We start from the raw sequence: 15157 nt of genomic DNA on the forward strand, positions 1-15157 counted from the left end.
CTAGAGACCCTCTGCCCCAACCCTGCACCCCCCAGACACCCCCGCCCCAACCCTGCACCCCCCAGACACCCTCTGCCCCAACCCTGCACCCCCCAGACACCCCCGCCCCAACCCTGCACCCCCCAGACACCCTCTGCCCCAACCCTGCACCCCCCAGACACCCCCTGCCCCAACCCTGCGCCCCCTAGAGACCCTCTGCCCCAACCCTGCACCCCCCAGACACCCCCTGCCCCAACCCTGCACCCCCCAGACACCCCCTGCCCCAACCCTGCACCCCCCCAGACACCTCCTGCCCCAACGCGGCGCCCCTCAGACACCCCCTGCCCCAACGCGGCGCCCCCCAGACACCCCCTGCCCCAACGCGGCGCCCCGCAGCGCCCCGCGGGCCCCACTCACGCTGCCCCCCGGCACGCCGGTGCGGTCCCAGACGAGGGTGAGCTCGCTGCTCTGCCCGCTGCCCGAGCTGTTGAAGTGCCCCTCCACCTGCACCGCGTACTTGTTGCCCCACTCGGGGGCCGCGAAGAGCCGCTCGGGGCGCGGGCGCTGCAGGGGCCGCGTCTCCCGCTCCTGCTGCACGGCCCAGCGCCCCACCTCCTCCTGCGCGCAGTGGGTCAGGGGGACCCCTGAGCCCCTTGGGGACCCCAAAGAGCCCCCAGGGACCCCCAAACCCTGCTGGATTCGCACAAACCCACCAGGACCCCCGCACGGCCCAGCGCCCCACCTCCTCCTGCAGACAAGGGGACCCCCGAGCCCCTTGGGGACCCCAAAGAGCCCCCAGGGACCCCCAAACCCTGCTGGATTCACCCAAACCCACCAGGACCCCCGCACGGCCCAGCGCCCCACCTCCTCCTGCGCGCAGTGGGTCAGGGGGACCCCCGAGCCCCCGGGGACCCCAAAGAGCCCCCAGGGACCCCCAAACCCTGCTGGATTCGCCCAAACCCACCAGGACCCCCGCACGGCCCAGCGCCCCACCTCCTCCTGCGCGCAGTGGGTCAGGGGGACCCCCGAGCCCCCGGGGACCCCAAAGAGCCCCCAGGGACCCCCAAACCCTGCTGGATTCGCCCAAACCCACCAGGACCCCCGCACGGCCCAGCGCCCCACCTCCTCCTGCGCGCAGTGGGTCAGGGGGACCCCCGAGCCCCCGGGGACCCCAAAGAGCCCCCAGGGACCCCCAAACCCTGCTGGATTCGCCCAAACCCACCAGGACCCCCGCACGGCCCAGCGCCCCACCTCCTCCTGCGCGCAGTGGGTCAGGGGGACCCCCGAGCCCCCGGGGACCCCAAAGAGCCCCCAGGGACCCCCAAACCCTGCTGGATTCGCCCAAACCCACCAGGACCCCCACGGGCCTCAGCACCCCAGTTCCTCCTGCAAACAGGGGGACCCCCAAGCCTGCTGGGGACTGCCAACACCCACCGGGACCCCCCCAAAACCTTGCCGGGACCCCTAAACCCTCTGGGGACACCCCCACGTCCCAGAGCCCCATCTCCTCCTGCGCACGGGGCTCAGCGGACCCCCCCCAAACCCCCTGGGGGTCCCCCAAAGCCCCCCCCGGACCTCCCTGCACCCCCATACCAGCTCGGGGGAGTTGGGGTGGCGGCCGAGGCGGGCGACGACGTAGAGGCGCTGGATGCGGGCCCAGACGCTGGGGCCGGGGCCGGGGGCCGGGGGGGGCCCCAGCAGCGGGTAGATGAAGCCCCGGTAGACGAGGGAGACGTCGGTCTCGGCGCTGGGGCTCAGCGTGATGGTGGTGCTGCGCACGATGGACACCTGCGCCGGCACGGGGCACGGCTACCGCCGGCGCCCGCCCCACGGCGCCCAGCCCCACGGCGCCGCGAGGTGCCCCCCGCCGTGCCCCGCGGACCCCCCACGCTGCCATCTCCCCCCGTGGTGCCCCGCGGACCCCCCACCACGCTGCAATCGCCCCCCATGGTGCCCTGAGGACCCCCCCATGCTGCAATCTCCCCCCAGGCTGCAATCACCCCCCATGGTGCCCTGCGGACCCCCCTCACGCTGCAATCTCCCCCCATGGTGCCCTGCAGACCCCCCTGCACTGCCTAGGCTCCCCCCACAGTGCCCTGCGGACCCCCCCACGCTGCAATCTCCCCCCACCGTGCCCTGTGGACCCCCCCACGCTGCAATCTCCCCCCACCGTGCCCTGCGGACCCCCCCACGCTGCAATCTCCCCCCACCGTGCCCTGCGGACCCCCCTGCAGTGCCTAGGCTCCCCCCACCATGCCCTGCGGACCCCCCCACGCTGCAATCTCCCCCCACCGTGCCCTGCGGACCCCCCTGCACTGCCTAGGCTCCCCCCACAGTGCCCTGCGGACCCCCCCACGCTGCAATCTCCCCCCACCATGCCCTGTGGACCCCCCCACGCTGCAATCTCCCCCCACCGTGCCCTGCGGACCCCCCCACGCTGCAATCTCCCCCCACCGTGCCCTGCGGACCCCCCTGCACTGCCTAGGCTCCCCCCACCATGCCCTGCGGACCCCCCCACGCTGCAATCTCCCCCCACCGTGCCCTGTGGACCCCCCTGCACTGCCTAGGCTCCCCCCACAGTGCCCTGCGGACCCCCCCCCATGCTGCAATCTCCCCCCACAGTGCCCAGCGGACCCCCCCATGCTGCAATCTCCCCCCACCGTGCCCTGCGGACCCCCCACGCTGCAATCTCCCCCCACCGTGCCCTGTGGACCCCCCTGCACTGCAATCTCCCCCCACAGTGCCCTGCAGACCCCCCCCACGCTGCAATCTCCCCCCACCGTGCCCTGCGGACCCCCCCACGCTGCAATCTCCCCCCACAGTGCCCTGCAGACCCCCCTGCCCTGCCTAGGCTCCCCCCACCATGCCCTGCGGACCCCCCCACGCTGCAATCTCCCCCCACAGTGCCCTGCAGACCCCCCTGCCCTGCCTAGGCTCCCCCCACCATGCCCTGCGGACCCCCCCACGCTGCAATCTCCCCCCACAGTGCCCTGCGGACCCCCCCACGCTGCAATCTCCCCCCACAGTGCCCTGCAGACCCCCCTGCACTGCCTAGGCTCCCCCCACCATGCCCAGCGGACCCCCCCACGCTGCAATCTCCCCCCACAGTGCCCTGCGGACCCCCCCACGCTGCAATCTCCCCTCACCGTGCCCTGCGGACCCCCCTGCAGTGCCTAGGCTCCCCCCTCGCTGCAATCCCCCCCCGGCGGCGCCCGGGACCCCCCCAGCACCCACCTTGTCGGGCTGGGAGTCGTTGCGGGGCTGCTGGTAGGTGATGAGGTGGAGGCCGGGCAGGAAGTTGGCGGTCTGGCAGTGCTCGAGGGCGGTGATGAAGACGGGCCGCGGCCCCCACCAGCCGTAGGTGCCCGAGATCTGCCCCACACGGCAGCGGCTCTGCTCTGGGGGGGGGGGGGGGGGGGGATGGCAGGGGTCAGCAGCCCCCCGGCACAATCCCCGCGGCCCCCCCCAGCCCCGGCGCCCCGCGCTCACCTGCCACGGGCACGCAGGTGTCGTTCTGCACGCACCAGCCGAAGGGGCCGGGGGCCCGGGGGGAGCCCGGCGCGGCCCCCCCGAACGCCAGGCACGACTCGCAGTCCACCAGCAGACGGGCCAGGCCCAGGCAGCCGGTGCTGGGGCACTGGGTGGGGGGGGAAACAGGTCAGTGGGGCCCAGGCATCCGGGACCCCCCACCCCAGCATCGCTCGAGGGGAACCCAGGGGTCCTGGACCCCCATCCTGCCCCCCCATGGGCAACCCAGGGGTCCTGCCTCTAATCCTGCCCCCGCCATGGGCAACCCAGGGGTCCTGGACCCCCATCCTGCCCCCCCTATGGGCAACCCAGGGGTCCTGCCTCTAATCCTGCCCCCCCACTGGCAACCCAGGGGTCCTGGACCCCCATCCTGCCCCCCCTATGGGCAACCCAGGGGTCTTGCCTCTAATCCTGCCCCCCCACTGGCAAGCCAGGGGTCCTGGTCCCACATTGCACCCCTGAGGAGAACCCAGGCATCCTGGACCCCCATCCTGCCCCATACAGGGAACCCAAGAGTCCTGGACCCCCATCCTGTCCCCTGGGGGTCCTGGTCCCCCATCGCGTCCCCGAGGGGGACCCAGGCATCCTAGACCCCCATCCTGCCCCATACAGGGAACCTAGGGGCCCTGGACCCCCATCCTGTCCCCTGGGGGTCCTGGTCCCCCATCGCGTCCCCGAGGGGGACCCAGGCATCCTGGACCCCCATCCTGCCCCATACAGGGAACCCAAGAGTCCTGGACCCCCATCCTGTTCCCTGGGGGTCCTGGTCCCCCATCGCGTCCCCGAGGGGGACCCAGGCATCCTAGACCCCCATCCTGCCCCATACAGGGAACCTAGGGGGCCTGGACCCCCATCCTGCCCCCCACAGGGAACCCAGGGGCCCAGCCCGGCGCCGGGGCTCACGTTGCTGTGGGGCGCGGGGCTCTGGCACCCGCCGAGGCACCAGGCGCACTGCGGGTCCTTGGTGCAGGTGCCCTTCTCGGCGTAGAGCGAGCAGTAGTCGAGGTGGTACTGGGGGGAGAGCGAGGACGGAGACCCCCGGCGCCGCGGGGGGCCGGGGACCCCCCCCAGCACGGGGCAGGGGGACGGAGAGCCCCCAAGGACCCCACAGCATAGGGGCTCAGGGGAAGCGAAGGGCAGAAGGGACTGGCGGCCATGGGAACCTTGCAGATGGGAGCTGGGGGTCCTGGGGGTGGGCTGTGGGCCCCGGGGACCCCAAAGATGGGAGCGGGGTCCCCCCAGGTGGGCTAGGGACCCCATGGATGGGAGCTGGGGGTCCTTGGGGTGGACTAGGGACCCTGGGGACATCATAGATGGGAGCCCTAGGGACCTCCGGCTGCGTTGGGAACCCCATGGATGGGATCAGGGACCCACAAGCGGGCTGAGGACCCCACGAATGGGATCAGGGACCCCAAAGATGGGAGCAGAGATCCCCCAGGTGGGTTGGGAACCCCACAGATGGGAGCTGGGGGTCCTTGGGGTGGGCTGGGGACTCTGGGGACACCATGGATGGGAGCAGGGACCCCTGGACAGGCTGGGGACCCCATGGATGGCAGCTGGGGGTCCTTGGGGTGGGCTTGGGACTCTGGGGACACCACGGATGGGAGCTGGGGGTCCTCGAGGTGGGCTGGGGACCCCAAGGATGGGATCAGGGACCCCCTGGATGGGAGCAGGGTCCCCTGGGCAGGCTGAGGACCCCATGGATGGGAGCAGGGGCCCCCGGGTGGGCTGGGGACTCCCCAGATGGGATCAGGGACCCCCGGGTGGGCTGGGGACCCTGGTTGGGGGGGAGACTCACGTTCTGGGCGGGCACCTGGAAGACGAAGGCCGGCACCTTGTAGGCGAGGAGGTCGGCGCGGGGGGCCCCGCTGAAGCCCCCGGCCACCAGCAGCACGCTGCCCCGCAGCACCGCGGCCACGTGGGCGTAGCGGCCCTGCCCCGGGGACCCCCGGGACCCCCGCTCTAGGGGGAGGGGGGGGGGACACGTCAGACCTGCTGGGACCCCTGTGTAGGCCCCCGGCGCCCACCGCCGTCGCCCCCGCTACGGGGCGGCCCCCTCCGCCTCCTCACCGTGGGGCAGCCCGTGGGCCAGCTCGGCGCTGGGCACCCACTGGTGGCAGCCGAGGTGGTAGAAGAAGATCTCGTCCTCGTAGCACTTCTCCTCGTGGTAGTGGATGTGCACGTTCCCCCCTGCGGGGCCGGGCCGGGGGTCAGCCCCCCTCGCCGTGGGGCAGCGAACGGGGGCCCCCATTCACCCTGCCGCACCCCGACGGCGGAGGGCAGGTCCCTGGGGGAGACTCAGGGGGTCCCAGGATGCCACTATGAAGCCCCCATGGTGGGGGGCAGCAGTTCCCTGGGGGTATCTGGGATGGCAGGGGGGTCCCTGTGGGTCCCCACTCACTACAGACCACCATGCAGCCCCATTGGTGGGCGACAGCAGTGCTCTGGGGGATCCCCGGGGGGGCCCTGTGGGTCCCAGGGGTCCCCACTCACTGCAGATAACCATGCAGCCCCAATGAAGGGGGACAGCGGTTCCCTGGGGGTCTCTGGGGTGGTGACGGGGGCCCTTTGGGTCCCCGTGGCTCCCCACTCGCTGTAGACCACCATGCAGCCCCATTGGTGAGGATCAGGGGGTCTCTGGGGGGTCCGCGGGGTGGTGGAGGGTCCCTAGGTGGTCCCTGGAGCCTCCAACACGTCCCCACTCACCGTAGACCACCATGAAGCCTCAATGATGGGGTCAGGGGGTCCCTGGGGGGTCCTCGGGGGGGTCCCCATGCATCCCCACTCACTGTAGACCACCATGCAGCTCCAATGATGGGGTCAGGGGGTCCCTGGGGGGTCCCCAAGGGGTCCCCGCGCGTCCCCACTCACCGTAGACCACCATGTAGTCCCCGATGACGGTGGCGCTGTGGAAGGCGCGCTCCCGGGGGCCCCGCGCGGCGTCCCGGGCCCGCAGCGTGGTCCAGTGGCGCAGGTCCACGTGGAAGAGGTCGGTGGTGTTCACCCGCATGCTGAACCTGCGGCGAGGGGGACACGGGGGACGTGGGGCCGGGCCGTGGGGACACGAGGGATGTGGGGATGCAGGGATGGGATGGGACACGGGGACGGGATGGGACATAGGGACGGGGCTGTATGTGGGACAGGGACGTCCCTCCGGGGCACCCCACACACACAGGGTCCCCCCATGGCCACAGGTCCCACCAGCGTCCCCATGGGACTACTCCACAACCCCCCTAGTGTCCCCATGGGGCCACCCCATGACCACAGCCCCTCCCAAGGTCCCTATGAGGTCCCACCATGGCCACAGCCCCCCCAAGGTCACCACGGGGTCCCACCATGGCCACGCCCCCCCCCAAAGTCCCCATGGGGTCCCCCCATGGCCACAGACCCCCCCAAGGTCACCACGGGGTCCCACCATGGCCACAGCCCCTCCCAAGGTCCCCATGGGGTCACCCCAGCCCCCATACCGTGCCGTGGAGGGCCGGTGCCCCCCGTAGACCACGAGGGTGCGGGAGGGGGCGTGAAAGACCATGGAGTGGCCGGCGGCCGTGGGGGGCTTCCCCCCCCAGGGCACCACCACCTCCCACCGCCACGTCTCCAGGTCGAAGCGGAAGAGCTGCGAGGAGAAGACGTCCTCCGCCGTGCGGCCTGCGGGCAGAGGGGCTCAGCGGGAGGGACCCCGGCGTCCGGGACCCCCATAGCCGCGAGCCTGCCCACCCCATGGACCCCCACAAAGCCAGCAGGGACCCAGGCGCCCGGGACCCCCATAGCCAGGCGCCGGGTCCCCCCCAAGGCCAGCAGGGACCCAGGCGCCCGGGACCCCCATAGCCAGGCGCCGGGTCCCCCACAAAGCCGGCAGGGACCCAGGCACCCGGGACCCCCATAGCCAGGTGCCGGGTCCCCCACAAAGCCGGCAGGGACCCAGGCGCCCGGGACCCCCATAGCCAGGTGCCGAGTCCCCCCCAAGGCCAGCAGGGACCCAGGCGCCCGGGACCCCCATAGCCAGGCGCCGGGTCCCCCCCAAGGCCGGCAGGGACCCAGGCGCCCGGGACCCCCATAGCCAGGCGCCGGGTCCCCCACAAAGCCAGCAGGGACCCAGGCGCCCGGGACCCCCATAGCCAGGCGCCGGGTCCCCCCCAAGGCCGGCAGGGACCCAGGCGCCTGGGACCCCCATAGCCAGGCGCCGGGTCCCCCCCAAGGCCAGCAGGGACCCAGGCGCCCGGGACCCCCATAGCCAGGTGCCGGGTCCCCCCCAAGGCCAGCAGGGACCCAGGCGCCCGGGACCCCCATCGCCATGCCCCGGCCCACCCCACGGCCCCCCGGGGGCTGGGAGAAGCCCCGGCGTCCTGGACCCCCGACACCCACCTCCGAAAACGTAGAGCCAGTCGTCGACGACGGCGGCGGCGTGGGCGGCCAGCCCGGGGGGCCGGGGTCCGGCCCGCGTGCCGTTGGGGGGCTCCAGCAGCCGCCAGCGGCCCAGGCGGGGGGCGAAGAGCCAGACGTCGCGGGCCAGCGCCCCGTCGGCCAGCTCGCCCCCGCTGAGCACCAGGGCGTCGCGCCAGCGCACGGCCACGTGCGAGTGCCGCGGGGCCTGCGGGCAGGCGTCAGCGTTTCGGGGGGCGAGCGCAAGGAAAGGGGCGGGGGGCCCGGCCGGGACGCTCAGAGGGAAAAAGAGGGCGTTTCTAGGGAATTTCGCGCGGAGGAAAGGCACGCACCGGCGACGGGCTCAGCTCCAGCCGGGCCCACAGGTTGGTGGTGAAGTTGTAGACCACGAGGTCGCCCAGCGCCGCGTTGAGGTCCAGCCCTGGCCGAAGGGGCCGTCGGCGCCCTCGTCCGGGCCCCGGGGGGCACCCACGGCCCCCGACCCTTCCCCTTCCTGCCCTCCAAGGCCCCATATAGCCCCCCCACAGCCTCATATAGCCCCCTTAGCCCCCCACGGCCCCATATCCCCCCCACATACCCCTCTAGAGCCCCCCACGGCCCCATATCCCCCCCCACATACCCCTCTAGAGCCTCCCACGGCCCCATATCCCCCCCCACATACCCTTCTAGAGCCCCCCACGGCCCCATTTCCCCCCCCGCATACCCCTCTAGAGCCTCCCACGGCCCCATATCCCCCCCCACATACCCCTCTAGAGCCCCCCACGGCCCCATATCCCCCCCCACATACCCCTCTAGAGCCTCCCACGGCCCCATATCCCCCCACATACCCTTCTATAGCCCCCCACGGCCCCATTTCCCCCCCCACATACCCCTCTAGAGCCCCCCACGGCCCCATATCCCCCCCACATACTCCTCTAGAGCCTCCCACGGCCCCATATCCCCCCCACATACCCCTCTAGAGCCTCCCACGGCCCCATATCCCCCCACATACCCTTCTATAGCCCCCCACGGCCCCATTTCCCCCCCCGCATACCCCTCTATAGCCCCCCACGGCCCCATTTCCCCCCCCACATACCCCTCTAGAGCCCCCCACGGCCCCATATTCCCCCCCACATACCCCTCTAGAGCCTCCCACGGCCCCATATCCCCCCCACATACCCCTCTAGAGCCTCCCACGGCCCCATATCCCCCCCACATACCCCTCTAGAGCCCCCCACGGCCCCATATTCCCCCCGCATACCCTTCTATAGCCTCCCACGGCCCTATTTCCCCCCCCACATACCCCTCTAGAGCCTCCCACGGCCCCATATCCCCCCCACATACCCCTCTAGAGCCCCCCACGGCCCTATTTCCCCCCCCACATACCCCTCTAGAGCCTCCCAAGGCCCCATATCCCCCCCCACATACCCCTCTAGAGCCCCCCACGGCCCTATTTCCCCCCCCACATACCCCTCTAGAGCCTCCCACGGCCCCATATCCCCCCACATACCCTTCTATAACCCCCCACAGCCCCATATCCCCCTACCTCCCTCCTCGTAGCCCCCCACAACCCCATAGCCCCCCACGGCCCCGTATCCCACCCCACACAACCCTCTAGAGCCCCCATTGCCCCATATCCCCCCCCATATCCCTCCCCGTAGCCCCCCACGGCCCCGTATCCCCCCCCCGAGCGCCCCCGGGACCCCCGCTCACCCCCGAAGACGTAGAGGGCCCCGCTGTGGGGCAGGAAGGCGCCGGCGGCGGCGGTGCGGGGGCGGAAGCTGGGGTCGCCGTCGCTGACGTTGTACCAGCGCCCGCCGCCCCGGTTCTCGCCCAGCGCCAGGTCGCAGGCCTGGCCCACGAAGCCCGGCTGGCACTCGCAGCGCCCCGTGGCCTGCGGGGACGCGGGGGGCACCGTGGGGCACCGGGCTGGGGGGGACCCCGACTGGGGGGCACGGCAGCCCTGTCCCCAGCAGCTCAGGGAGTGCCTCAGCCCCATGCCTGGAGGGTTTGGGGGTCCCTGGGGGGTTTGGGGGTCCCCTAGCCCCATGCTTGGGGGGTTTTGGGGTCTCACAGCCCCATATCTGGTGGGTTTGGGGGTCCATGGAGTGTTTGGGGGTCCCCTAGCCCCATGCTTGGGGGGTTTGGGGGTCCCTGGGGGGGTTGGGGGTCCCCTAGCCCCATGCTTGGGGGGTTTGGGGGTCCCTGGGGGGTTTCGGGGTCTCACAGCCCCATATCTGGTGGGTTTGGGGGTCCATGGGGTGTTTGGGGGTCCCTGGGGGAGTTGGGGGTCTCCTAGCCTCATGCTTGGGGGGTTTGGGGGTCCCTGGGGGGTTTTGGGGTCTCTCAGCCCCATATCTGGTGGGTTTGGGGGTCCATGGGGTGTTTGGGGGTCCCCTAGCCCCATGCTTGGGGGGTTTGGGGGTCCCTGGGGGGGTTGGGGGTCTCCTAGCCTCATGCTTGGGGGGGGGGTTGGGGGTCCCTGGGGGGTTTTGGGGTCTCATAGCCCCATATCTGGTGGGTTTGGGGGTCCATGGGGTGTTTGGGGGTCCCCTAGCCCCATGTCTGGTGGGTTTGGGGGTCTCGCAGCACCATGTCTGGTGGGTTTGGGGTTCCCCTAGCACCATGCCTGGAGGGTTTGGGGGTCCCCTAGCCCCATGCTTGGTGTGTTTGGGGGTCCCTGGTGGGTTTGGGGGTCCCTCAGCCCCATGCCTGGAGGGTTTGGGGGTCCCCTAGCCCGATGCCTGGTGGGTTTGGAGTCCCCGCTGGTCGCAGCCCCATCCCCAGCAGGTCCATGGCCCCCCAGCCCTGTCCCCGGTGGTCCCACCCCCTCCCTGGAGGTCTGTGGCCCCCCAGCTCTGACCCTGGTGGTCCCAGCCCATCCCTGGTGGTCCGCGGCCCCCAGCGGTCCTAACCCTGTCCCCAGAGGTCCGTGCTGCCCCAGCCTCATCCCTGGTGGTCCCACCCCATCCCCTGGTGGTCCCAACCCTGTCCCCAGTGGTCCCAACACATCTCCTGGTGGTCCCACCCCATCCCCTGGTGGTCCCAACCCTGTCCCCAGTGGTCCCAACACATCTCCTGGTGGTCCTACCCCATCCCTGGTGGTCCCACCCCATTCCTTGGTGGTCCCACCCCATTCCTTGGCGGTCCCAGCTCCATCCCCGGTGGTCCCAGCCCCATCCTACCTGGTTGCAGGCGCCGTGGGCCTGGCAGTAGGCGGCGCAGTGGGGCTGGGCGCAGGCGGGCCCCCCCCAGCCGGGCTGGCAGGCGCAGCGGCCCTGGGGGTCGCAGGCCCCCCGCCCCGAGCAGCCCCGCGGGCACAGCGAGACGCTGTAGGTCGCGTTGAAGCCCAGCAGGTTGTAGTTGGCGTCGCTGAAGAGGTGCAACAGCATCTGGGGGGGGGGGGGGGGACAGCGGAGTCGGGGTGGGCACCCCACAGCCGCCCCACGGCCTCACCAGTGCCCCATGGCCCCCCATGACCTCCCTGGCACCCCACGGCTGCCCCACGGCCTCACCAGCACCCTATAGCCACCCTATAGCTGCACCCCCTGCACCCCACGACTGCCCCATGGCTGCAGCTGCACCCCCCGCACCCCATGTCCACCCCCCAGCTGCACCTGCACCCCCTGCACCCCACGACACCCCCCCGGGCACAGCTGCACCCCCTGCACCCCACGTCCACCCCCCAGCTGCACCTGCACCCCCTGCACCCCATGACACCCCATGGCTGCACCTGCACCCCCTGCACCCCATGACACCCCATGGCTGCACCTGCACCCCCTGCACCCCACGTCCACCCCCCAGCTGCACCTGCACCCCCTGCACCCCATGACACCCCATGGCTGCAGCTGCACCCCCCACACCCCCCACCCACCCCCCAGCTGCACCTGCACCCCCTGCACCCCACGACACCCCATGGCTGCAGCTGCACCCCCTGCAGCCCACGACAGCCCCCCGAGCGCAGCTGCGCCCCCCCGGCCCCCGCACCTTGCCCGAGGCGGCCTCGAGGGGGGCGGGCAGGGTGCTCCCGCTGAGGCTGGCGAGCAGGGGGCTGCGGGGGGAGTCCCCGTCGTAGACGAAGAGGTAGTCGTAGGTGCACTCCGTGTCCATGAAGGTGAAGGTGAGCAGCACGCGGTGCCGCGGGCTGGGCGCTGCGGGGCCGCGGGGCGTCAGGGGGGCCCCGACGCCCCCCACCACCACCTGCAGCCCTGGGGGGGGGGGGCTGTGGGGTGTTGGGGGGCCAGCTCTGTCCCCCCGAGACCACTGGGCACCACCCCGACCCATGAAGACCTGGGGACAGGGCAGCCCTGGGGTGACTGGGGAGGGACTGGGGGCAATGGGGGGCCCTTGGGAGAGCCCTGGGTACTGAGGAGTCTCGGGGGGGGGCATAGGGGTACGGGGGTATCTCTAGGTGAAGCTATGGGGAACTGGGGGGGGCTCTAGGGGTGCCCCAGGGCTACTGGAGTGTCTCTGGGGGGGGCTCTAGAGGTATTGGGGGACCCCAGAACGCCATGGGGAACTGGGGTGACCCTGGGGGGGTGCAATGGGGGTACCAGGGAGACCCGACAAGGGGCTCTATAGCGGTACTGGAGTGTCTTGGGGGGGGCTACAGCGGTATGGGGGAACCTCAGGGTGCCCCAAGGGAACTGGGGAGTCTCTGGGGGGGCTACAGTGGTATCAGGGTGACCCTAGGATGTCCCAGGGGCACTGGAGTGTCTCTGGGGGGTGAAATGGGGCTACTGGGGGGAACCGGAGAGGGTCTACAGAAGTACTGGGGTGTCTCCGGGGGGGTTATCGGGGTGCTGGGAGACCCCAGAGCGCCCTCGAGGTACTGGGGTGTCTCCGGGGGGGTTATCGGGGTGCTGGGAGACCCCAGAGCGCCCTCGAGGTACTGGGGTGTCTCCGGGGGGGTTATCGGGGTGCTGGGAGACCCCAGAGCGCCCTCGAGGTACTGGGGTGTCTCCGGGGGGATGAGGGAGCCCCCAGGGGTGCCCCGGCGGCCCGTCCCCGCCTCACCTTCGATGAGCCACTCGCAGTTGCCGTTGACGGAGTAGTTGCCGGGGCCGTCGCTGACGTAGCCGGCGAGGCCGCGCAGCACCCGCCGCTGCCCCTTGCAGTCGCCGGCGCCGGCCCCGCGCACCCCGCTCAGCGCCAGGGCCAGCGCCAGCAGCGCCCGGGGGCCCCGGGCCGCCGGGGGGGCTGCCATGGCCGGGGGGCCGGAGGGGTTCAGCGCAGGGGCAGCCCCATGCCCGCCTGCGAGGGTAGGGGGGTGAGTGCGGCGCGGCTGCCAGCCCCACGGAGACCCCGTGGGGCCCTCTCTGCCCCCTAAGGGCCTGGGGGCCACATGGGGGGGGCCCTGCCCCATAGGGGCTCGCTAACCCCCAGAGGGATCCCTTAGGGAGCCCCTGCCCCATAGAGACCCGCTAACCCCACAAGGACACCTTGCCCCTTGGGGACCCACAGGGAATCCCTGCCCCACAGGGGCTCACTAACCCCATAGGGACCCCGTAGGGAGCCCCTGCCCCATAGGGACGTGCTAACCCCAAAAGGACCCCCTGGGGACCCCTTGCCCCATAGGAGCCTGCTAACCCCATAGGGACCCTGTAGAGAGCCCCTGCCCCATAGAGGCCCACTAACCCCATAGGGATCCCCTGCCCCTCAGGGACCCACAGGGAACCCTGGCCTATAAGGCCCGTTGACCACACAGGGACCCCATAGCAACCCCATTGGGCTCCCCTGCCCTATAGGGATGCACTAACCCCATAGGGACTCCAGGCCGCCAAGGGCCTGCTGACCACACAGGGTCCCCATAGGACAGGCTAACTCCATAGGGACCCATTAAACCCATAAGGACCTTGTAGGGGCCCCCCGCCCCACAGGGACCCCCATAGAGCTCACTCACTGACCCCATAGGGACTCTGTAGGGACCTGCTGCCCCATAAGGGCCTGTTAACCCCAAAGGGACCGTGTAGAGACCCATTAAACCTATAAAGACCCTGTAGGGGTCCCCTGCCCCATAGGGGCCTGCTAACCCCACAGGGATAATCACTGGGTCTCTGTAGGGACCCACTGCCCCATAGGGGCCTGTTAACCCCATATGGACCCTGTAGGGATACCCTGACCTATAGGGGCACGCTAACCCCCATAGGGATCCCCCATCCCACACTGAACCCCCTACCCCGAGGGGACCCACTTGCCCCATAGGGATCCCCATAGGGGCACCCTCCCCTATAGGGGCCCCCTAACCCTAGAGGGACACCCTGCGAACCCACTCGCCCCATAGGAGCCCCACAAGACCTCCCTGCCCCATGGAGACCCCCCCGACCCTACAGAACCCCCCCCAGCCCACGGCCCCTTCCTGCAGGGCCTCTATAGGGCCCATAAGACCCCCTGCGGGCGGCTATAGGGCCCCCTGCGCCCCCCACGCGGGTCCCTACAGCAACCCCCGCAGGGACCTATATAGGGGCGACCCGCAGGCGCCCCCAGACCTCTCTAGAGTCCCCGACACGGCTCCATAGGGGCCCACGGGAGGCCTATAGGGTCCATAGGTGCCCACCGGGGTCTATAGGGGCTGCTCGGGGCCCAGGCGGGCTGGGGGGGCCTGGGGGAGGGTCCAGGGCCGGGGGGGGGGATGCGGGGTCCCCCTGGCCGCTGCAGGGCCCCTGTGGGTCCCCTATAGATCCCCTATAGACCCCCTATGGGTCCCCTCCTCCCCTCACCCGCTCGCGGCGGCTCCTCAGGGCGGAGGCGGAGTCCCGGTCCCGGAGCAGCGAGACGAGAGGCCAGAGCGGCCGTACGGGGGGGGGGGGGGAGGGGGCGGAGCGAGAGAGGCGCCCTAGAGGAGCGGAGCAGCGAGGCGCAGTGCGGGGCCTAGAGCGGCGCCCTGAAGGAACGAGAGGACGAGCCAGTGACACAGAGATGGAGGCTAGAGCGGAGCCTCCTCGGAGGACCCGGGGCATCGCGGCGGCCAGAGCGGCCCGCTAGGCGAACGAGAGCGAGGCTAGAGCGCCCCCCCCAACTCCTAGCGCTAGCGGATCAGCGAGAGGCGGGCGCCGAACGGCCCAGTCCGCCACCGCACCAGCGAGCGGAGCGGCCAGAGCGGCCTGTTCCGGCCACAGAGCCCCCGCGGCGGGGAGGAGCAACTGCAGCCCCTGGCGGCGGGCCCAGGCGTCCTGCTGCCCCCCCATCCCAGCCCCCCCCAACCCTACAGACCCCTACATCCCCCCCCAAGGGGCCCCGGCGTCCGGGCCCCCCGCTGCCATGGAGCTCCCTCCCCACCCCCGACTCA

General features: G+C 71.5%; 1 protein-coding gene across 1 annotated transcript in view; it reads right to left on the reverse strand.

The window, feature by feature from the left end:
* Window positions 1-14722, reverse strand: part of MEGF8 (multiple EGF like domains 8) — a 44475-nt gene extending 29753 nt beyond the window's left edge. Inside the window, 16 exon segments of the mRNA XM_068924244.1 lie at window positions 397-597; window positions 1573-1767; window positions 3214-3377; window positions 3469-3616; window positions 4411-4518; window positions 5306-5469; window positions 5578-5697; window positions 6379-6524; window positions 6975-7155; window positions 7873-8098; window positions 8223-8311; window positions 9583-9763; window positions 11055-11261; window positions 11857-12020; window positions 12886-13122; window positions 14589-14722. Of these exon segments, the coding sequence (XP_068780345.1) occupies window positions 397-597; window positions 1573-1767; window positions 3214-3377; window positions 3469-3616; window positions 4411-4518; window positions 5306-5469; window positions 5578-5697; window positions 6379-6524; window positions 6975-7155; window positions 7873-8098; window positions 8223-8311; window positions 9583-9763; window positions 11055-11261; window positions 11857-12020; window positions 12886-13075 (2484 nt within the window). The 5' untranslated portion in view covers window positions 13076-13122; window positions 14589-14722.
* Between the last annotated feature and the right edge of the window lie 435 nt (window positions 14723-15157).

This window comes from Struthio camelus, chromosome 39, assembly GCF_040807025.1.
Source record: "Struthio camelus isolate bStrCam1 chromosome 39, bStrCam1.hap1, whole genome shotgun sequence".
In the NCBI taxonomy this organism is placed as follows: domain Eukaryota; kingdom Metazoa; phylum Chordata; class Aves; order Struthioniformes; family Struthionidae; genus Struthio; species Struthio camelus.